At 38.1% G+C, this 25,158-nt stretch overlaps 1 protein-coding gene across 1 annotated transcript; it reads left to right on the top strand.

Moving 5' to 3' along the window:
* Positions 1-1,181: 1,181 nt before the first annotated feature.
* Positions 1,182-7,298, top strand: LOC6035660 (CD109 antigen). Its single transcript, XM_001845743.2, has 6 exons — positions 1,182-1,303; positions 1,366-3,004; positions 3,061-3,209; positions 4,470-6,327; positions 6,999-7,155; positions 7,220-7,298. The coding sequence occupies exons 1-6, from the start codon at positions 1,239-1,241 to the stop codon at positions 7,255-7,257; spliced, it is 3,906 nt and encodes a 1,301-aa protein (XP_001845795.2). The 5' UTR covers positions 1,182-1,238; the 3' UTR covers positions 7,258-7,298.
* Positions 7,299-25,158: the final 17,860 nt, after the last annotated feature.

Raw genomic sequence — 25,158 nt, 5'->3', positions numbered from 1 at the left:
ACATTTTCATCTATTAAAAAAAAAATCTGAAGACATTTGGTTGAATCATTGCCGAGATACAGCTATTTGAAGTTAGCTTAAAATGTAATTATTTGTTGTAGAAAACAACATTTACTAGTGAAATAGTATTACTAAAAGAAAAGTTGTCATTTGGATACTTTTGACATAACGCCGGAAAAGTGTTTCAAATATGTGGAATGACTGTACTCGGACTCCGACTCCAGCTGATCGGAATTCCTTAATTCCAAACTTCCAAAGTTTTCGACTTCATTGACTCAAACTCCAAGGGGACCATCCATAAACCACGTGGACACTGTAGGGGGGGGGGATATGACGATTGTCCACGATCCATACAAAAAAGTTTTTTTTTGTATGGAAAATTGTCCACGAAAGGGGGGGGGGGGGGGTACGAGATTCCCAAAAAAGTGTCCACGTGGTTTATGGATGGTCCCAAGGCCTTTATTATGTTGAAAGCAGGGATGGAATGATCGCAAAAAAATCAATTTCGCTAGCGAACTTTCTTCACCCGCGAAAGAGAGAGGAGGTAAATCACGCAAAAGAAAATCGCTCCCGAAATTCTTCAAGAAAATCAATCTGCTGATGATTTTTTTGTGAATTTTCTTGTCAGCACCACTTAAACATATTTATTTCACTTTGTTTACACACATTGCCCATCTACAAAATGTGACAGGTTGTTTTTTGACGTGTGGCGTTTCACTTGCAAGTGTAGTAGTGAAAAAGATGTTGCACCGAATAATCAAGATGATGATTTTTTTTAGATTCTTTTTACCGATCTTTCGTGCGCGAGAGAGGAGAGCCAAGCTCCCTTTGGATTTTTTCTCTTGAGGAACGTCCAATGATTTTCTTTTGATGATAATTATTCCATCGCTGGTTGAAAGTGTAAATTGAACATATTTTAAACGGAACAAAATTCCCAAATTTGATAGTGCGATTTATACTTTCCGTAATCCAAAACGAATCCCAAACAAAAGATGTAGCTAAAATGTAACACAGTAAAAATTAACACATGAAATAACATCGAGTTGTTTCACATATATCAAAATGTTCGAAAATCGAGTACATAACAAATCGATTTTCATGTTTTTTTTTTCGAAAACAAATCCATTTTTTTAATCGGTGACCGTGAACAATATCGCAGGGCTTTCCCAGAAGTTGATTCAACGAATGAACTCTTAATTCTGTTATCAGTTGCTTCTGAAACGCCGCTCCGCGTAGTCATGTCAATTGCTGTTAAATATGCGATTTTCGCTGTCCTGGTGGCTAGTGCTGGATTTGTGGAAAGGTTTGTTCAAAATTTGGTTATTTTGCATTACGTTAAAAGCTAAATTTAATTGTTTCTCAAAGTTACTATGTAGCATTGATTCCCAAGACCATCCGGGAGCATTCCTCATCGCTGGTGGTTATCGCCAACCTGGGATTCGATCATGACGAGCAATTCAGGATCTCGCAGAACGGCAAAGCTAAGTTGGTTGATGTTCCCGTGAATGTAACCATGACTGTAAAACCGAAACTGATGAATGGAAGAAATGCCGTACAAGTGGTGGACACACGAAGTGGCGTTACGACCGATCTTGACGTGACGATGGACAGAAGCTCACTGTCGATTTACATTCAAACCGATAAACCGATCTACAAACCGGGTGATACGATCCGATTTCGGGTGCTGGTGCTGGACCACGAGTTGAAGCCTTCGGCGATGTTGAAGAGTATCAACGTGAGGCTGGCCGACAGTCAGGAGAATCTCATTCGAGAGTGGTCTTTCGGAGAACTCGTCCAGGGAGTGTTCCAGTCTGAGCTGGAGCTGGCCAACTTTGTCCGTCTTGGAACGTGGACACTTACGGCGACCGTCTTGAATGGGAAGGCTAAGAGCAAGCAGATCACGGTTGACGAGTACGTGCTTCCGAAGCATGAGATACGGATGAGCAGTTCGAAAATCGCGGTGATGACCGATGAAACGTTGACTTTGGTTGTGGATGCTGTCTACACATTTGGAAAGCCGATACGGGGTGACCTCACGGTGATCGCGGAAGATTCCGGACAGCAGGTTCAAAACAGTATCAATGGTCGAGCGATCGTCAATTTCGATGTTGCAAGCTTGGTAGAAGGAAAACACTTTGGTAAAATGTTCTACATTACATTTACTGCAACGATCGAAGAGCTGGGATCGGATCAGTCGTACAAAAAAAGTGTTCATATCCCAATATATCGGGACAGCTACCGAATTACGTTCCGCAAGTCGTCGGAAAACCTCACTCCGGGAGTTTACTTCAGGTGTTGGTTCACGGTGACAGATCCTACAGGTAACCCATTCCAAAAGCCGGAAAATCTGATCGTGAAGGCAACTCAAGGCAAGACAACGATTACAGCAAAGAAACCAGACCAGAACGGCGTCGTGTATCTCAAGTTCGACGACATCGAGGACTACTCCCAATCCCTCAAGCTGGACGTCAGCTACGCCGGCAAAACCCACTTCTTCTCAGTCGAACCCCTCCACGAGGACGACTCGTTCATCCAAGTCTCCATCCTGACCGAAGATCCCGAGCAGGGCCAACCCGTCAAAGTTCTCGTCACCAGTTCGTTCGATCTGGTCCCGTTTCTGTACTTTGTAATAGCCCGTGGGGAGATCTTAACGCGAGCCCGCATCCACGCCAAAGCCGGACAAAAGTCGACCTTCAGCTTTCCGACGACCCTAGGGATGGTTCCGTCGGCCAGTGTGGTCGTGTTTGCGGTGCACGAAGGTCGGTTGATGCAGGATGTGGCACACTTCAGGGTGACTCGGCTGAAGAACTTTGTGAACGTCACTCTGTCCGAGGATGAAACGGAACCGCGAAGACAGTTGCAAATCAGGGTGGATTCACTGCCAGGATCGATGGTTGGATTGCTGGCGGTGGACAAGAGCGTCCTGCTGTTGGAAACGGGGAATGACATCACACGGCAATCACTTCTGGAGGACGGGATCGATATGGAAAGCAAGGATATTGAGGTAAGAAGTCATGAAACTCAAGTTACAGCTCTCAATAAATGGGTTATAATCTACAGGATCTTGGATTCACAGTGCTTACAAATGCCAAACCAAGTGTCAGCCTTTCTGGTGAGGTGGACATCCGAATCTGCGATGATAACTACGGCGATCATGTTCGGAAACACTTTGCGGAAACTTGGATGTGGACCGAACCAATGGCAGTGAGGTAAATTGCACCTTTTTGTTAATCGATTTTGATCTGAGTCTGTTAAGACGGCTAGGACTCTATTTTGACGCTTAATAATGTTATGGTGGTACTGTTGAAATGATCAATCCACTAATGAATTTGCCAAGACTGTTGAGACGCTCAAGATTGTTGAGTTGATCAAGACCATTGTAATGCTCAAGAATGTTGAGGTGGTTAAGACTTTTGAATTAGTTAAGACAAAGAAGAAAGCTAAAATTGTTGAGTTGATCAAGACTGTTGAGTTGGTCAAGACTATTGAGACTCTCAGGACTGTTGAGTTAGTTTAGATTATGAGAAGGATTTAAAATGATTAAATTGGTCAAGACTATTCAGACGCTCAAGATTGTTGAGTTGGTCAAGACTGGGGAGACGCTCAAGACTGTTGAGGTGGTTGAGTCTGTTAAATTGACCAAGACTGCAGACTGTTGAAACTGTTAAATTGGTCAAGACTGTTGAGTTGGTTAGGCCTATTGAGACGCTCAAAGTGTTGAGATGGTCAAGAGTTAGCCAAGATTATGAGGACGGTTAAAAATGGTTGAGTTGGTCAAAACTATTGAGACGCTCAAGACTGTTAAGGTGGTTAAGACTTTTGAGTTAGTTAAGACAATGAAGAAGGTTAAAAATTGTTGAGGTGGTCAAGATTGTTGAGACGCTCAAGACTGTTGAGTAGGCCAAGACTATCGAGACTCTCAGAACTGTTGAGTTAATTAAGACTATGAGGACGGCTTAAAATTGTTGAGTTGGTCAAGACTATCCAGATGCTTAAGACTGTTGAGTTCGTCAAGAGTATTGTGACGCTCAGACTATTGAGTTGGTCAAGACTGTTGAGACGCTTTTGACTGTTGTTTTGGTTAAGTCTGTTGAGTTAATCAAGACTTTTAAGACGCTCAAGACTTTTGAGTTGGTCAAGACTGTTGAGACGCTCAAGATTGTGGAGTTCGTTAAGACTATTGGCTAAAAAATATTGAGTTGGTCAAGACTGGTGAGACGCTCAAGACTGTTGAGGTAATTAAGAATGTTGAGACGCATAAGACTGTTGAGGTAATTAAAAATGACGATGAATGAGACGCTCAAGATTGTTAAGTCGATCAGGTCTATTGAGACGCTTAGACTGATGAGTTGGTTAAGACTGATGAGATGGTTGAAACTGTTAAGTTACTCAAGACTGCTGAGACGCTACAGACTGTTAATATGGTCAAGCCCGATCTTCCTTGACACAACCCTCTTAATCCCCTACAGTTCTTCCGGCTCGCTATCCCTGACCGCCACCGTTCCGGACACCATCACCGGCTGGTCCATCAGTGCGTTCGCGGTCAACGCACAGCACGGTCTGGGCCTGATCGAGCAACCCGTTTATCTGACCGTCGTTAAACCATTCTTCGTAACCGTAAACGTCGCCTATTCCATACTTAAAACGGAAACCGCCCTCATCGAGGTGTTTGTTCACAATTACGGGATCGAGCAGGAACATGCCGAGTTAACTCTGCAGGTCGACTCTGAAGAGTTCCTGCTGCTGAACGAGGAGCAGCAGGTTATCGGTGGAGTTCGACAGTCGGAAAGAGTTACGATACCAGTTGACGGCATCGAAAGGGTGCAGTTCTTCGCGAAGCCTCGACGATCCGGCGAGCTGACGATAACCGTCACTGCGAAAACAAACTCGAACAAGTTCGACGGTGTTCAGCGCACCGTTAAGGTGACCTCGGGAGGCATTCAGTTCTATCAGAATGAACCCCGATTCATTGATGTTGAGGACGCTGCGCAACGTTTTGAAATTGGGCTGGCAATTCCTCGAACGGCAACGAACGGTTCGGAGCTCATCGTGTTCTCGTTAGAAGGGCTTGTGATGGGTGCTGCTCTGACGAATTTGGACGGATTGATCCGTCTTCCAACGGGTTGCGGCGAGCAGCGGCTGGTGAAGTTGGTCCCAACGGTGATCGCACTGGAATATATGAGCGTAACAGGAACGCTGGGAAACTCGATGAAGTACCGAGCAGTTTCGTTCTTGAGGCAAGGTTACCAGAATCAGCTGGAGTACAAGCGGAAGGACGGATCGTTCCATGTGTTCAGGTGGGATGATCATGGCAGTGTGATGGTAACGGCGATCGTAGCGAAGACACTTCGAATCGCTGGGAAGTACATCACGGTGGATGAAGGAATTGCGCGAAATGCTTACGATTGGATTCAACGACAGCAGAGGTCGGACGGAAGCTTCAGCGAAGCAGGAAGGGTCATCTCGCGTAGAATGCAGGGAAGTTTGGGCGATGACGTACCGCTGACTGCTTTCGTGTTGATTGCCATATTGGAACACAAGAACCTTGCCCAGAAGTATAGAACGGTCGTAGAAAAGGGCACAGGTTACCTTTCGAAAAAGTTGGACGGTCTTACTAAGCCGTATCACTTGGCAATGGTAGCTTACGCTCTCCAGCTGGCCAAGCATAACCGCAAGCAGTTTGCTCTGGAGAAGTTGATAGAGGTTTCAAAAAATAAAGACAACATGCGTTGGTGGCAAGATGGTGAAGCAAGTATCGAAACTACGGCGTATGCATTGCTGACCTACCTGAACAACGGGATGTACATCGATGCTGGACCTCTGATGAAGTGGCTTGTATCCAAACGCTACGATCTGGGTGGATTCGACAACACTCAGAACACACTCATAGGGCTGCAAGCGTTAGCCGAGTACTCAAAGCTCCTCTCGCCTTCTCGGAACAACTACGAAGTGACAATTTCCTACGGCGACGGGAACCGAAATTCACTGAAGATCCAAGGCATGACCACTCCAATCAGTCAGAATCTAACCCTGCCAGCAAATACCCGAAAAGTTAGTGTATTGATCGTCGGAACGGGGACGGGAGTGTTCCAGGTAGCCTATCAGTACAATCAAATCGCTACGGACGACGAGCCGCGGTTCGAGCTGAGCAAAACGATCCGCAGAAGCTCGTCGGGCAGCGTTCTCGATCTGCACGTCTGTGCTAAATTTAAGCCGCGAAAGCGGTTCGAAGTCACGAACATGGTTCTGATGGAGGTGTTGTTGCCCAGTGGATACGTCGTTGCTGATAAGACCATCGACAAGCTCAGAAACAACAAGAAAATGATGGTAAGGTCTCCAAGCATTATTCTACCTTTAATCACAGACAATCACACGTGAATATCTTTTAAAATACATCAATCAGCTTATTTACACACCCCGGGCAGACGGTAATAACAAAATGCATGCCATTTCAATAACAACTACTGTTAAAATAACAGAAAGTGTTATGGAATCTTCTTCAAAAATCCATTTTTACATAAGGCTTTAATAACAGTTTATGTTATCATAACGAAATTTGTTATTGGTTGGTTGAATGCCAAAACAACTTGGAAATAACATTTTTTGTTATGGAAGAATGCCGCCAACTGTTATTGGGATGATCGGATTAGTTGTTAAAATAACAAAAAATAATAACAAAGATTTGTTCGAAGAATAACAAAAAACTGTTATGAGTTTGTTATTACAATAACAATCCAATAACAAAAAAATCATAACGACGAATAACAAATCTTGTTATAAATAACATAAAATGTTATTGGCCTAGTATTTTCAAATAACAAACAATGTTATTCCCAAGTTATTTCCGTCTGCTCGGGACGTTTGACAGTTGTGGTGAGTTTTCAATAATTTAAACTGACCGATAAATAGTTGTTTGATAGATTTTTAAAGAGATTTACATCCTTTTGTCGTTACTGAAGAAGATTTGCAGTTGATTCAACTTCATACATTTCTTTCAGAAAATCGAAAAAGATTATGACGACACCAGACTGGTGATATACTTTGACGCACTTTCGGATGTGGACGCAACCTGTGTGGAGGTTTTCAGCCTTCGGAAAGCGATAGTTCTAGGGCAGATTGCTGGCATGATAAAGGTGTACGACTATTACGATCCAGGTATGAGAGTTACAAAATGGAATGAACCTTGGCTTTTAGTATAAAGTGTTTCTTCTCATTTCAGATCGGGAGGCCTACGAATATTTTGATGCAAATGCATAAAATTACTAGGATTTTCGCAATATTAAAAAAAGATTGACGAAAACAAATCTTATTAATTATGAAAAGAATTTTATTTATTTTGTCAATGCTACCTATGGGCATCCCTGTCCGTACCGAAAATGACCTAATTAAAAATTTGAATGAAAAAATATGGGTCATCCCTCCTTAAACAAACACAGCACTCGAAATCACCTCTTCCCGCTCAAGCTCAATATTGAAGGGGCTTTTCTGCCCATGTCCGCATAAGTGTCCCATGTGCAAAAACAACAAGCTAAGAAAAAAACGAGACAAGTTTGTAAGACAAAGTACTGCATATTTATGGTTTTTCTGAAAGAGCACACAATTTTAAATGATTAGTGCGCTGACCACGGGGACGCGCTGTCTTGTTTTTGCATGCTCATTTTCATTTCTTTTGTGTCGATGTTTGTGTGCATGGGGTGATTGGTTATTATAATTGAATAATTACATCAAAAGTGCAGTGCTTCTGGGAACGCGCAGTCCTGTTTTTTCGCGATAATTTTCGTCTTAAATGATCGTAAAAATTTATTCCAACTGGCAGTTTTAGTATTAACTCATCAAACTATCGATTTTATGAAGAGTAAAGCGTTATTTATGTACTATTTTTGAAATTTGCTCGCGTTATTTAAATTGTAAAAACAGTAAAAATATACTGATAAGTCCAGCCCATAGCACTACTGTTCGGCTGACACGCGTTCGATTAAAAAAAAACTTTTTAAATAATCAATTTTCTATCTTTCCGCAGCCGGCTGCCTAAGATTTAAAATTTTCAACCGATAAACAAAATGCTCATGGTCACATCACTGCCACTCGTGAATCCTGACCTCATACCCATCTACTAACCCCTCAAAACTCATGTGATACTTTGTCGGAGATGCAGTCGATTGGGCGGTCTCTATCACTCAGGTACCGGACTAACATTCCCATCCACTTCCCCGTTACCCTACCACTGGTCGTGGCCGGCGCCGGTATTGATCAGCATGATAGGGGCCTTTGAGAAGTTGCGAAGCGAGGAAAGATAGCTCCCACTCATCTTCCACGGCTCGTGGATGTAACTTCTGGAGGTCCTGGTCAATAACGGAGTAGCAACTGCGGGTGGGCACCTATGCTTATGCTTACGCTTAAGAGCACACAATTTTAAACCAAGCTGCATCAATAACCAAAAGTGATGAAAATGCAATTGGGGCATTTATTAGAACAGGGACAGTTTTGATACCACCAAAACAAGCAATTATCTCGATTTTCGTCCAAACAGCGTAGCTTTAAAACTTAGAAAATCATTTCGATATCTAAAATTAAAAACAGATGTTATCAGCTTGAAGCTAAGGGAAATTTGCCTTACCTATCTTCGGCAAATTAAAGGGTTGCAATTGGTACAGCTTTTGCCTTAACTCACACTTAAAAATTTTCTAGAAAACTTTTAAAAGATATGCTAATATTTATAAAAATGGAAAAACTAAAAAACCTAAACTCAAAATAAATTTACATTAAGGAAAATACAAGTTGGTTTAACAACTAATAATGAATGGAAAACGCAGTAATAAAAAAACTTAATCGAGAGTAAGTAAAGTTGAAAGGACTCACAAATATATTCCAAATTTAATTTTATTTCAAAATACCCTCTAAAGAACTGTCCATGATCGAAAAAATGAAAAAAAGAAACACAAAAACAAGTAAACACCAATATATATTCAAGTTAACAATCCTTTGAACAAACGAAAAAAAAGCAGATACTTAACAAAAAAATTACTTTGCAGAAACGAGCAAAAAATATGTGGAATGGATTTTAATATAAGTTTTAGTTTAAAACAAATCGCTACAAACTATTTGAAGTCAAACTGGTTGAAAATTTGTATGATAAAATAAATGGCACAAATGAAATAATAGCAAAAGGACGTATTAGACTACACATAGAAAAATATGGCAGCGTTTTGTTGATTTGAAATGTATGATTCACCTCCGTGTACGCACGAGAGCAAGCAGCAGTAAAGTGCTCAGTGCTCCATCGTTTTTTCGATTTTTTTCGCCGTAGTTTACCGTGATTAGCCGCGAGTTTGCTCCTGCAGCATGCCAAAGGCCGGCCGTGGCCGTGGCAGTTTGAGGGCGGCCTCGAAAAACCCGCGAAGTTCGTCTACCGGCCGTGTGCAAAAAGGTAAACAAACCAACGGCGTGTCGGCCGCTATCGCGCAGGGGAGCGTGAACGCAGAAGGCATCGACAAAAAGTTACTACATCCCGGATTTGTTCCGAGATCACCAGTGCGAACCCGTTCCGGTGCCACGACCAGTGGCACATCAACATCCGCCAACATCCCCATCAGGAACGAGTTCCAGATGCTGAGCGACGACGAAGAAAACAACAACAACAACACCGAAGGTAGCAGCACAACCGACGACGACGACGACGATGATGGTCGTGCACGGAAAAAAGTGCCGACGTCAAAAAAGAACAATTCTCCAACGGAACGAAGACCACCTCCAATTTTTGTTTTGGACACGTTGGCGGACGATGTTGACGAGTTGCTGGAAGGCCTCGGATATTGTCTTAAAATCGGTAAGTCGGCAGTGCAAGTGATCACACTGAACAGAAAAGATTTCGACCTGGTGTTTGAAGAACTGAAGCGTAGCAACTTCAACTTCTACATCTACACATACGACCCAGAGAAGCCCCCTGTTAAGGTCGTCTTGCAGGGTTACCAAGACCGTCCGATCACCGACCTGAAGCGACACCTCTCGAACGCCGGAATAAAGCCACGGGAGATAAAAGTGCTCACGCGAAAGACAACAGTCACAGGTACACACACCTTGTACCTGGTGTACTTCGACCGCGGCACCGTCAAGATCCAAGATCTGCGGCGGACTAAGACGTTGGACGGTTTTTGGGTAAACTGGCGGTTTTACACCAAGAACCCGACGGACGTAGCGCAATGTCACCGTTGCCAGAAATTTGGCCACGGCTCGCGGAACTGCAACCTCCGGCCCCGCTGTGTGAAGTGCGGCGAGTCACACCTCTCGGAGGCGTGCGCACTGCCACGAAAGGCGGATTGGGGGAAAACGCAGAACAAACCAAGCCGCGCGTAAAGTGCGCGAACTGTGACGGCAACCATACCGGCAATTATCGCGGATGCGTCGCGCGCAAGTCTTACCTCGAGGAGCAGGAAAAGAGGAAGAAGAAAGCAGCAGCGTCCCACTCTCCTCAGCGAAGTACGAGCGCAGCCGTTCCTGCAATTGGGCAGCGTACGGTTCCAGTGGACAACCCAGCGATCCCTCCTGGATGGGGGCGGTCGTTTGCCAGCGTGGTCGCTGCCGGTAGCGGCGATGCGGCCCAGCAAGGAGTCACCGGGGAAGATCTCTTCACCCTGCCGGAGTTCTTTGCTCTCGCGGGGGAGATGATGACGCGGTTTCGGAGCTGCCGTAACAAGGCAGAGCAATTTCTGGCCCTCGGGGAGCTGATGATCAAGCACATCTATAATTGATTATTTTTTGTCTGTGATCTAGTTTTAAGCTTTCTCTTTATCCATCCTTTTCCCATAGCACTTTCTGTAAGTTTTTTGAAAACTTTTTCTTACTCTTGTCTATTCCATAGTTAAAAGTAATAATTTTTCGTTTGAATTATGATATAAAACACAGCTGAAAGGAACACCAAAACTCTGTTATGTACCTAAATTAAGTCATTGTAACTTGATTATTCACAAATAAAACCGAATTGAATTGAAAAAAAATTGAAATTTATGATTTTTGTTAAATTAGCGCTAAACGTCAAAGCAGCTTTTTCAAAACAACAAAAGACTTTTGTGGAATTGAGAAATATTCAACAACAATTTAGTTGATTCAAACCTCGTACAGGCTGATTCTACAACACATTTTTTTTGCGTGTATGGGAGCGTTCTTTTATTACGTTACGCAAAATTTGGGATTTTAAACCCTCCCTCCCCCTCCCCTTAGTAACAAATCGTAACAGATGAGCGATCGCCCCTGTAACGCGTAACGCATGGTCTATTTGCAAATGTTTATCAATTCTTGTATGAAAATTTTGCGTTACGTAACACAATTTTTCAGCACCCCCTCCCCCAATTTTCGTATCATTACGTAACAAACGCTGACACCCCTCCTATGACAAACAAACAAACATACTTTTGACAGTTTGGCAATTTGCTTGTTTTGTTTGTTTGCCTGCATTTGTTTGCAGAAACGTCAGCCAGTTTGAGAGATTGGCAAACTGTCAAACACAAAAAAGTGCGGGTTTGTTTGATTGTTTGCCACAGTCTAAAACCTCCTTGACACAGACAACAACATAAACTCATCACCTGGACCTTGACCTGGAAATGCAAATACCACCTTAACATTCAGAATACAACATAAATCAAAAGGTTTCGACCCGATTATCCTAAGTCCTTGGAGAATATACACTATGAAATTTCAAATAAAAAATGTTGCTAAATTGGATAAAATCGCCGAACAAAACTCTCGCAAAACTCAATTACGTGTTGCAACGTTAGTGAACATGGTTTAAATGTCTAACAGCACTTGGAAAAACGAGGTGGTTGTGGGTGGAGTTGGAAGTATGTTTGATTTATACTACTCGAGGTACGTTTTCGCGCTTTTTTCCACATAACTTCAGGTATTTTTGGGCTACACCTCCAACTCGCAGCTCGAATGAATTATTAATCGAGCTTAATATTTTATTTCTCTTGAAGAGAAGGTATTGCTTAAAGAGCGCTGCTTTATCTGGATTCCAGCTGAGATTTGCTTGATTAATGAAAATCGTGTTAAAAATAGAACGCCATCCAAAAACCCACTGAATTACGCACTAAGCGTGAGAATTATAGGTTCAGACAAGCAGGCAAAAAGTGACGAAATCTGCAATGCTAATTGAATAATTAAACATTAATGACTCGTTGACCAGCAGCAGCTGAAAGGGCTCGGTTTTGTTGGCGACAATTCGTCACTGGCTCTCTCAACGATTATTCCCGTAGTAAAATGATGACAACGTCCAACAATTTGCTGTTCTGTTATGTGTATTATCAAATCAACATTTGTTTCAATTCTCACGTTCCACCGCCATCGGTTGACTGATTGCTTCCAAAGTGGCTGAACAAATTTAAATTTGAAATTAATTCTCTGCATTATCTTTTTTTAAACAATTACAGTATGTAAAAAAGCATTTACACCCCTTGGGCACTATGCACATTTTGTGATGAAACATGTAAAAAAATTAAAGTTTGACAGGAACCTAGTACTACGTTTTGTTCAGAAACTCATGCCAAACATTTTGCTACAAAAAGCTCATGAAAAAATGATTTCCGATCTTTTGATACCCATACATCTAGGTTTTCTTTAAAACCTACGTTTTTAAATACCTGGGCAAAAAGTTAGTTAGAAGTTAGAACAAAAATTACGAAATTCCATACATTTTTGGCAGGTTGCTCAAACGAAACCATAACAACGTTTTTGCTTAGGTATTTAAAAACGTGGGTTTTATAGAAAACCTGGATGTATGGGTATCAAAAGATCGGAAATTTTATGCCCTTTCTGATGCCACATAGGTTGACTTGTGAATTGTGGACCGGTTCAGATGCCGGCGGATTTTCCGACGACGTAATTCCGGGTTGGTACGAAATTCCAACGAAAAATCTATTCTATCGATACAAATACCCCCAAAACGGTGTTATACCCACTCCAAAATGTTAATTTAGCAATTCTATGGTAATATAATGACATTTAGTTGAATTAAAAGTTTGCAAAATTAAGTTTAGATAAGTTTTATATAGAATTTCCAGAGTTATATAAACTTTTATACTAAGTAGTTAGCAAACTTTATATTCAATCCAAATTAGCTTTTTAATCAGTCAAGGATGCCTATTTGGAGTTGGGAGACTGGATTTATGGTGATTTAACAACAAATAACATTATTTATGTTAATTTTTCGAAAGGTGTACAAACTTTTTTTGCACCTTTTTTATTTTCGTAATAGTTTTTGTTATATAACTTTTTATAGAAAAATCTATTCTATCGATACAAATATCCCCAAAACGGTATTATACTCACTCCAAAATGTTAATTTAGCAATTCTATTTTCGTAATAGTATTTGTTATATAACTTTTTTATAGAAATCATCTTTTCATGAGCTTTTTGTAGCAAAATGTTTGGCATGAGTTTCTGAACAAAACGTAATACTAGGTTCCTGTTAAACTTTAAATTTTTTACATGTTTCATCACAAAATGTGCATAGTGCCCAAGGGGTGTAAATACTTTTTTTACATACCGTAATCTGGGGCGAATCGGGACTACAGTCTGAATAGGGACAGCAGTTTTTAAAGCACTTAAAGCTTTTAAATTTGGAAATGGATGTACACATTTTGTTGGTCTGAGTCTGTTCTAACCGAAACCAACCAGAAAAATCAAAATATTGTGCTCCAACATGGTTAAAACTGCTGTCCCAATTCGCCCCATGTGTCCCGATTGACCCCAGTTTACGGTACTGTATCTCACAATTAAAAAGCTCAATAAACGTATCATACTCCGCTCAAACAGCAATTATGCTGGTCAATATTTTCCCAAACCAGTTTGTTTGAGCAAAACAAATCGGAATTATGGCAGCAGCAGCTCAAATATCACAAATAATGTTCAACTCAGAAACAAAAGAGAATAAAAAGTTACACGAGTAAACAAACATCAAATTTCATCTCTCAAAGCAAATGTCGATGAAAAGAGCGAAAACAAAGAGTGATAAGTTAACATGTAAACATAGTCACACACTCGTCAAACGCCAACAGATTGGTTGCAGCGGCGGCGCAGCATAAATGTTTGTTTATGCTATTATGCGCTCCTCTCGCGAACGTCAATCGTATGTGATGCACATTGCGTTTTGAAACGGACCGGATTTAACACAAACGTTTGAAAAGCTGATAAAAGAAAGATGAAAGGGCGGGCTTCGTTTGACATTTGTTTCCGAATGTAATCTGCTGCAGTTATTTAAACATGAAACATGTTCAAAAATCATTCAAATAAAAAAATTACACGTAGAAACTTTTAAAAACACAGATGAAAATTTTACATAACAATATTGTTAAAAAGAATCTCACAAATTTTAACTGTGACTTGAAGTCGACAACGCAGGCAAAAACAACGGAAGTATGTACACATGTGTTCCATTATGCAGCATTTTTCTGCAAGAACGCGTGTCATTCAGAGATGCTGACTTCAAGCAGAATGCGTAGGATTTTGATGAAAAAAGGCGTCTCATCAGCTGTTGAATTGGATAAACTTTAATGTGTTGGTTACAAATGTTTGCTGTTTTCATGAAATACTGCAACTAACCTGAAGCATATGAGCAATTCTCTGCCAAAACCGTAAATGGATTTGTTTATATTTTTTTTATTTGGTTCAAACTTTGTGAGGCCCGTCTCTATAACCAAAATCGTCATTTTGTGTCATTGGTTCACCCATACAAGTCTTCATACAATTTAGTAGCTGACAAACCATAAAAATGCGTAATTTCCGAAAATCTGTAGCTTTTGAATGAATTTTCTGATCAATTTGACAGAGTTGTACACAGCAAAAAATAATGTAAAAATGGAAGCTTTAAAATGGAATGTTTAAAAAAGGAATGTGTAATTTTACATCTGTTTTAGACGAATTGCTACTGAAAATTTAACTTGACACATTTTACTCTCTAAATATTTATTATTTCGACGGAAGGTGCAATTTTTCGTCTTCTAAGATGCAATATTACACACAATAGTGTTCGGAAGACAGCAAATTTTACAACTGTCAAAAGTTGTTGTTGTGAATGTTGGAGGAAGTTGCAGGTCGTCGCGTCTGGGAGTTTGGGCCGCTCGGGCAAACAATAATCGTGGCAGATTCCGCGGCCATCATCGTGTGCGTGTGTGTACGTGTGTTTTGGTGCTTTCACCTACTTCCAGTTGGAGGAAGTTGCAGATTTCGGTCCGATTGGAAGAAGTTTTCAGTCGCCGCCAGGGGCGCCGACTCTGGGGGGGGCACGGTACTTTTTGCCCCCCCTAAAATTGGGCTGGGGGGGCAGCCCATACATTGTGCCCCCCCAGAAATTTTGGAAGAAAAATATTCTTATATCAAATATAAAAAAATTACAAAAATAATTGAAAATAATATCTAAAACTTAAATCGAACATTGTTTGTACACACGGATAGAATTCTTCTAAGCGAATCCGTAAAAAAGTTCAAAAACATTTGTTGTTTTCGAAATCGCTGAAGTTTTTTGAACAAAATCATTTACAATTTTCTGAATTTAGATGCATTTTTTTCTAAATCCGACAACGTTTTATCTATACCACTGTGCTCTCTAGGAAAATCAGTAAGCTTAGTACAAGAGCACAGACTCATCGGTGAATGATTTGAGAGATGTCGTCAACATAGATTTTACGGGTTTGCTCATATAATTTCTATCTGTGCACGTTGTTCCAAAAACAAAACCAATGTACTTTTCCCATAGCACTTCATCTACAACCAAACTTACGCAAACTCTTGCGAAAACAATCGTCAAGTTTTCAAACGCAACATTCTGCGGTTTGCCATTGTAGATCAGGATTTAGCGAATATAAACTGAAACACTTTTCAAAATGTTCATTTGTTGACTGCTTTACATTTAGAAAAATGCTGATAAATTCGATAATTTTTTGGGTAATTTTAGAAAGGATTTGAAAAGATTTAGAATACATTTGTTAACCGTTAACCGTTATATACCAATTTGAGCCAAAAAATACAATTGTTTCAAAAAAAGTAAATTTTTGAAAACAAGCGCACCGCTTTACTGAGAAACCGACAAATTTAAACCTAATCTGAGACAATTCCACATTATAATCTTAAAAAACACAAGTGTATCGCCTTCTGCAATTTATGATCGGTTTAAAAAAAGGCTATAGAAATTTCAACTGCACCCTCAAAAAATATGCCAAAAAATCATGCAGTAGAGAATAATACTAAAAATAGAAAATTTTCTGGAAATCAGCATTATTGAGTATTGCGAATCCATTTTAAAACGTTTTTGGTCGTATTCTTAAATTCTTAAATTCTTAAATTCTTAAATTCTTAAATTCTTAAATTCTTAAATTCTTAAATTCTTAAATTCTTAAATTCTTAAATTCTTAAATTCTTAAATTCTTAAATTCTTAAATTCTTAAATTCTTAAATTCTTAAATTCTTAAATTCTTAAATTCTTAAATTTAAATTCTTAAATTTTAAATTTAAATTCTTAAATTCTTAAATTCTTAAATTCTTAAATTTAAATTTAAATTCTTAAATTCTTAAATTCTTAATTCTTAAATTCTTAAATTCTTAAATTCTTAAATTTTAAATTCTTAAATTTTAAATTCTTAAATTCTTAAATTCTTAAATTCTTAAATTCTTAAATTCTTAAATTCTTAAATTCTTAAATTCTTAAATTCTTAAATTCTTAAATTCTTAAATTCTTAAATTCTTAAATTTTTAAATTCTTAAATTCTTATAATTTTGAAATAAAAAAAAAATTAAACATTGAATTTTATTGTTATTTCTATTTAGATTGCTGAATTTTGCTGATTGTTTGAATTTCTGAATTTCTGCTTTTGATTTCTTAACATTTTCAAGCCATGAGTTTTTTAACCCTAGAATTTTGCATACTATTTTTTTTTAAATTTTGGAATATTGAATTTTGTGTATCAGTTAGTTTTTTAATTGCAGATTTGAAAAATGGATGTTTTTTAGTATTTTTAAATTTCTGAAGTTCTAAATTTTGGCTTTTTACTTTTGTTTTTATCTGTAGAATATTTGTATAGTTGAATTTCTAAATATCTGATTATTTTTATTATTGACTGTTACTTCTAGAAAATAAGTGAGAATATGCCAATGAAAAGGAATTCGCCTTCCAAACATATAAAAAAAATCCCACCAATTAACCTTTTCAATCATATTTTAATAAACTATCCTTTTCTTAAAAAAATGATTCCGGATGAAAAAAAATCGTATCACATCGCTGCCCATAATTGAAAATTCGGCTATTATGCCAAATCAAGTATTCAGAGAAAAACGTGTTTTAGTGTTTGTGACAAAATCTCCGTCAAGGCAATTTCCCATAAGAGTGGCATATTAGCCGTTTGGTTTTTCGCATCGGCAGCCAAGTCTAAGCACTATTTCAGTAAAATTAAAGTTCCAGAAGATGCGCTGGAACATCCTCTACCACCTGGTGCTACTATCTCGTTTTTGCCAAAAGTTGATATTAGCCGTTTTTTCAATGGTGGGCAGATCGTAATAAAATTATTAAAATTCGTGATATACAAGAAACATTAACATCTAATCGCCACTCTTACCTATCGATTTCGGAAAACAACCGTGCCCCCCCAACATTTTGGACTAGTCGGCGCCTCTGGTCGCCGCATCCGGATGCCTGAGCCGCATCCGTAGCCGGTTCCATCGCCGTCGTCATCGTTTGAAGTGTGTGCGCGTGTTAGGTGCTTCATCTGGTCAGGCCGGAGGAAGTTGCCGGTCGTCGCGTGCGGAAGATTCCGTCGTCACCTGAAGAGTGTGTTTTGTTGATTCTTCCGGTCCAGTAAGAAAAAGCTGCCGGTCGTCTCGTCCGGGTGTTTGGGCCAGTTGGGTCGCTCCGGCGTTCAACATTCGTGGCAGATTCCGTTGCCGTCATCTGCGTTAGAAGTGAGTACGTGTGTGTGCGTGTTTTTGTGTTTCTTCTGGACCACTTGGAGGAAGTTGCCAGTCGTCGCGTCCGGGAGTTTGGGATGCTCGTGCGTCCAATATTCGTGGCAGATTCCGTCGATTGTCATAACAACCGGTGACAACTCGACGATCATTCTGTATGTATGTATGTATGTATGTATGATCCCCATACCCGCAGGCAACTTGGTCCTGGAACACATGTGAGCGCTAGGTGAACAATTCGATCATCTTTTACTCCGTAATCTGTACACCCACGTGCATAAGTTTTTTTGCACGAATTTTAATGCTACAAATTCCGGCGCATAGATCAAAATGGTTTCCCTCTTCCCTCCCCAAGCGCCGGAAATTTGTAGCGGGTGTAGGGACACTTTGCATAGACGCCCTTGTCCCCATCACGTCACTGAGGGTATGGAGCGACGAGAAATTAATAAGCATGTCCCCTCAGTCGAACCTTCATTAGAGAAGCAGGCAATCCACAACTCACAGCGAACGACCAAGGGAACACCCTACCGCGTATTTAGTAAATTGGCGTGGTTGTCTTCAATGAATTGTCAATATGTGTGTGTAAATGAACGTGTTTTCTGTATTAAAAAGGAAAGGTCTCACCAAGCAACAGAGTCTTCGTAACCAGATGAGCTTCGTAATTTGTATCTTGACGGATTCATTCTTGAGTTCGGCCTCTCCGTCGTCGGTTTCTAGGTAATTTCCAACCGTTTCTTCGAGATGATCTTCAGCTCAAGAGGTTTCGCACATTGGCCAGCTCCCGCAAGACCTCTTTAGGTCAGAATTTGATGGCTATCAGCTGCCAGCTCCTCCAACACGTTTGGATTTTTCACTTCCACTTCCGGCGCAGACGAAACAATTTCTTTCATTTTCACCGGGTACGCAGATAGTTTCGGCAAGACTTTCGTGTATTCACAAACTGTTCAAAATATATTTAAAGAAAACTTTACATTTGCTTCAAACTTTGAAAAAAATTAAAACTCCATTCGACAACTCGACGATCATTCTGTCCACCAAAAAAAACCGAGGACAACGAGGCCTTAGATAAGTATTTTTTGTCTTATGAACATGACACTTTGTTAAAAATTTTGTAATTTTTTAGGTGAATATATCAAGTGTGATGATATCTCATGGAACTTGACTGCTGCTTGCATCATTTTGTTTGGGTAAGTAATTTTCTATATTTAGTTTTAGTTTTTTTAGTCACATAACTGTTATCTGGGTGAATCGGAACAAAAAAATTCCACCCAATTTGCAAATTCTTACGATTTAAATAAATTATTTTAAAAATGATTTGGTAGAAACTTGCTTGATAACTACTTATTAGGATAATTATTTCTCGATATGGGATGAAAACGCGTTTTAGACGCGAACGCTAAAGTGCTGATGTTCCAACATTAGGTGCGCGATGGAAATATATGCCGTTTAACTTACTTCAAATAGTTATAATATGTTAAATCGATCAGTGATTCCAACAGTTGGTACCAACACCAAAAAACTATAATATTACTGCAAAATAAACGAAAACCAATCAAAGAAATAATTCTTGCTTGCTTTTTTGGTCGCATGAAATTAGAATTTTAGAATTTAAAAATTTTAGAAATTTAGAATTTAAGACAAAGCTTTTCTTGCCTGAGTTCTCCCCCACCCCGACCTTTCTTTAAGACAAAAACTTAAAAAAAAGGAAATACAAATTTGATTTTAGTAAAGTTGTGAAAACTGAAATTACCAATAGGATTGGTCTATCAACCATGTTTTGGCCTAATCTGATTTGTGGCTGAATTACATTTTTTCAAAACATTGATTTGTAATAAATGGCCATTTAAAAAACGGAGTTTAGAGGCCTGTTCTGAGTTCCAGATTGCTCAAAACATATTTTTTATGCTGCAAAAAAAAATTAGCCGAAGTGCCATAAAAATCTATTAAAAATCAATTCAAACAATTCGGAAATTTGTTTCTGTTAGAACCTCTAAAAATTATTGTTTTTGCACTCAACGCAAAAAAATAGTTCCTAATAATATTCTTTCGGCTCGGCGCCACCCATCTTGTACCACGCCACCGGCCTCTTCTACACCAGCGCTTGTATGACCATTTTGATCGCTAGTATGTCCGCTGTTCCGGAACCCTCGGTGCTCGTCGACGAGAACGATACAAAAGTGGTTCCCGGATTTCGTTGGAAATGCCCCAGCAGACCCCATCAAGCATTCAGCCGCTCATTTCGTTGAGCACTCCGATGACCACCGGTGCGGTCCCGGATCACAACTGTGTCGTCGTTTGTCCCACTGCAAAGGAGAAAAACAAGAATCGATCCAGCTGCACCCATGATGGCCAATGGAACCTGTCCGAACGGGACCTAAATCTCCCGCCACTACCGCTCCTGGACCAGATACGCAGATCCTTGCTGAAAAAAACAATAGGACGGCGTTGGTGAGAGCCGAGAAATAGACTGTTTGAAATATGGCTTGTTTATGTTTTCCACAGGCAATGACAGTTCGATATCTATTCTTTAGGTACAATTTTCCACATTCATCGGTAATTTTCGTCATTTTCTTGGGTAAATTTATACCTTATGTAGTAAATTTTCATCATATATGAGGTAATTTTACACATTTCTAGAGGTAAATTAAAGCTTTTTTCTGACATAAAAGATGTACCCCTTCCCAGATGTAATATTACCACGATTTCTTTTTTCTGTGTAAATGTAAAAAAAATGAAATAGTAAAGTACTTTAACGTTTTAAGAATACAGTTAAAGCTTGCATAGTGCGGAGGCGTTACGCTTTTTATTTCTTCGATAACTCTAAAACGACACAATATTTTGGCTATCTTTTTGAAGCTGATTGTAGATTGGAACAACACGAACAAATTGCTTCAAAAAGGTTGCAAAAATATTATGCCGTGTTTAAAAAATCGACGAAATACAAAGCGTAACGCCTGCGCACTATGCGAGGTTTAACTGTTTAGTCACTAAAACCAGGGTGGCCAAAGTATGGCCCACGGGTCAAATGTGTCCCGCGTGGTGATTTTTGTAGCCCGTGGAATAATTGCAAATGATCATGTAAAGTTAGTTTATAATTCTTTAACAATAAGTTGATTGAGCTTTATTACTAATATAATTACGCAATTTTCGCAAACAAGTACCACCAAATTAAAAATATTTTTTTCAAATAATTGAAATTTCGATGAAATACCACTGTATTCAATTATTTTTTTTTATTTTCATTATACTGGTGAAATTAAGATTGTCTTCAGCCAGAAAATGATCAACCACCACTCGACCTTTAACAGTCTATGGTATACAAACTTATAACGAAAATTTGTTGAAGCCTGATTTAAATGTTGTTAAGGGCTTAAAATTGCATTTTTTCCATTTATGGAAGTATTTGAATGGAAGCTTTTCTAAACTAAACTGTTGGAAAATCTATTTTAATAAACCGTCATAAGGGTTGACATTGGGTCTGGGAGTGGGAGTGAGATTGGGTCATACAAAAATGCAGAAATTCGTATGACTCGATTTCACCCCTGATGACGGAATTTAAATGATAAAAATTTCTAAAAAAAATACATTTTTGAAACATTAATTGAGCTGAAATAGAGCTGAATTTATTTTTTTCAAATATGCAATTTTTAACATTTTGCCCGCTAGCTCAGATTTGGCCCGCCACTCAAAAACTTTAAGCACTCCTGCACTTAACAATTAATTAAACTAAAAAATCCAGTTTTTCGATTTTTTTTTTAATAGTGTCCATGATTATTCATTTCTGAATTTTTTTTCACAAAGTTCCGAAAATTACTAAAATGCTAAAATGCTGCGAAAAAACGAAAAAAAAAGAAAATTTGAGTTTTTAAAGTTCCATTCAAACATTCTCACATTCTCTAATGCCAATATCTCAACAATCAATGATCCAAAAATAAAAAAATTAAAATATGAATTTTGGAAAGTTTTTGAATTTTGGAAAGGTTTTCGGTGAAAAAGGTTAATTTAAAAAATTAAAAAATATTTCTTCCGTGTACCTATTTTTTTTTTTTTTTCAAAATAATCCTCATCAATACCTTTAATTCGCCGAAGACATCAAATGGATAATAAAATTCTATCAAAAGTTACAGATTTTCGAAAATTTACATTCCATTTTTGTATGGCTTCCAAATTTGTATGGAGACTTGTATAAGAGAACCAATGACAAAAAATTGCATTTTTGGTCATCGGGACCAACTAAAAAGTTTGAACCAAGTCAAAAATACAAATGTTTTTGTTTTGGACTTTGTGATAAAACTATAACTGTAGGGCTTTCAATTGTTTTTTTTATAGCTTTTCAAAATAAATATAGCCCAGATTCGATTATCTGATGGCCTTGGAGAAAAAATCACTTCGGAAAATTAATCAAATTTAGGACAATCGAAAATCTTATTTTAAGAATTTTTAAACCAAAGATGGCGGCCAAAATGGCGGTGATGAAATGTAGAGAAAAATAGCATTTTAAGATTTAAGATGCAATCAGCTACTCAAATTTGACGGATATGGTGTCGCAGAAGTTGAATTTGATGGTACAAGTAAGAAAATACAAAAAGACGAAACCCCAAGCCTGCAAAATGCGTTACAGTGATTTTTCGAAAGCCTGGAACATACGCAAAATACTACCAAACATCAATGTTTTATAGTGTTTTGGAATCGTCAGGATGTCTACTTTAAGAAAAAAATATTTGTACTAATGCATTTAGGGGCGGGGCTTGGGGGGAGGGGGTGCACGAAAAAAAACCCGTGCAAAATTTGTAAAATTTATATCTCATACAATACATGTTTAAACCTCAATGTTTTATAGTGTTTTGGAAAAGGGCTTCATCTGTACTTTACGTTAAAAATATAATAAAAGTACCTTTTCTTACAAGTTTTACTTTAAAAGTTTGATAAACTTTTATTGTTTATTGAATTTATTTCAGTAAAACAATGGAAACATTTTTTGTTCAGAAATACACTCATGTGACATATCAAACTTCATCAAATTTCATGAAAAAATATTTTTTATAAAAATTGAACCGATTCAGCTGAACCGGTTCACCCAACCGGTACGAATGTTGTACCGATTCATCATTACTATCACAAAATGTATCATCCGACGTATCAAACTTGATCAAATTGCATAAAAAGTCATTTTGTATCAAAATTAAACCGATTCAGCTGAACCGGTTCACCTAACTGGTGCAAATGTTGTACCGATTCATCATGACTATCACAAAATGTATCATCCGACGTATCAAACTTGATCAAATTGTATAAAAAGTCATTTTGTATCAAAATTAAACCGATTCAGCTGAACCGGTTCACCTAACCGGTACAAAAGTTGTACTGGTTCCCCATTACTATCACAAAATGTATTATTCGACACATCAAACTTCATCAAATTACATGAAAAGTTATTTTTTATCTAAATTAAACCGATTCAGCTAAACTGGTTCACTCAACCGGTAAAAATGTTTTACCGGTTCGCCATTTCTATCCTCTCCATCCCTAAATATGAATTCTACATCATAATTTAAAGAATTTCAAAGAATTTAAAGAATTAAAAGAATTAAAAGAATTGAAAAAAATAAAAGAATTAAAAGAATTAAAAGAATTAAAAGCATTAAAAGAATTAAAAGAATTAAAAGAATTAAAAGAATTAAAAGAATTAAAAGAATTAAAAGAATTAAAAGAATTAAAAGAATTAAAAGAATTAAAAGAATTAAAAGAATTAAAAGAATTAAAAGAATTAAAAGAATTAAAAGAATTAAAAGAATTAAAAGAATTAAAAGAATTAAAAGAATTAAAAGAATTAAAAGAATTAAAATTAAAAGAATAAAAAGAATGAAAAGAATTAAAAGAATTAAAATATAAACAATTTAAAGAATTTAATGAATTTAAAGAATTTAAAGAAAAATAGCATTTTATGATGCAATCAGCTACTCAAATTTGAAGGATATGGTGTCGCAGAACTTGAATTTGATGGTACAAGTAAGAAAAAAACAAAAAGACGAAATTTTCTTTTCCATGCTTCGATTACTCAAAGTTTCAAACATATCTTCGGATAATCTAGGCTTCGAATAATCGAGTCTTAACTTTATATTAATGACATTTAGTGAAAATTTTTGTGTGACCACTCCACACTTGTGAACGCATGGATAATAAATATCCTTCTCAAAAAGAACATAAACTACTTCTAAAGAGGTCAGATGGTTTATGGATTGCTTCTTAGGCTGGTACAAATATTTTTAAAAGTTTTTGGCACCCCCCCCCCCCCCCCCCCCCCCTTCAAAATTGGCCCGAAAAATAAAAAAAAAATATTTTTACACTAGACTTCAAAATTTCAATGAAAATTCAAGTGCAACCAGCTGAAATCAAATTAAAATCGAGAAATTAAAAGTGCAACATGGAGTTAAACTTTTTGTCAAGCTGCTGTGAAGTTTACCATGAAAGCTGCGAAAGTTTCACTCCATGTTACCGGCTCACATCTCTCTTTTTAATTTCTCGATACATTCTTCTGCGTTTAAAATCATTTTTAGCATGTTTGGGTTTATTAAAAAATCTTAAGATTTTTTGAAAATTTTCGATGCAAAATCTTTTTTTTTCGATACAATTTTTGTTTTTGTCAGATCTTAGATTTTTTGAAAACTAATGATTTCAAAACAACTGAACTAGTGTAAAATGCATTTTAAAACACTTTTTTCATTTAAATGTGAAGACTATAACTTGTTATTAAAATTTTTATATTTTTTTTATTTTTTTGCCCCCCCCCCCCTTGACCTCGGCAAGGGCCGAGGGACAATAACATTTTTAAATAATTGCATCGGCCTTATCGAGTATTCTTTGGCATATTTTTTAATTTTCAAAATTGTAGTGAATTTTTTATTTGCTTTATATAGGGTTCAACTACCCTAATAATCCTTGTGGTATTATCATACAACCAAGAACACTTGTAGAAAAAAGTGTCGCCACACGACGCCCGCGATAGAATACGATTAATCGACAGCTCGTTAAATAATAATTACGTTGCCACTCTTACATTGCCTGTCATTCATATTTACAACCGCGAGCCAAAATGGTTTTACTCAGCTAGCCAAATTTCCCTAAAATTGGCACCCCACTTGTGTTGTTTAAGGGAAGGGGAGGGAATTAAACCGCGCGTAACTGGCGCCAGCATCCTCTCAATGAAGCTGAAG

Source organism: Culex quinquefasciatus, chromosome 2, assembly GCF_015732765.1.
Source record: "Culex quinquefasciatus strain JHB chromosome 2, VPISU_Cqui_1.0_pri_paternal, whole genome shotgun sequence".
In the NCBI taxonomy this organism is placed as follows: Eukaryota; Metazoa; Arthropoda; class Insecta; order Diptera; family Culicidae; genus Culex; species Culex quinquefasciatus.
Note: the sequence above shows the minus strand (reverse complement) of the source record. Positions and strands in the feature narration are given on the sequence as shown.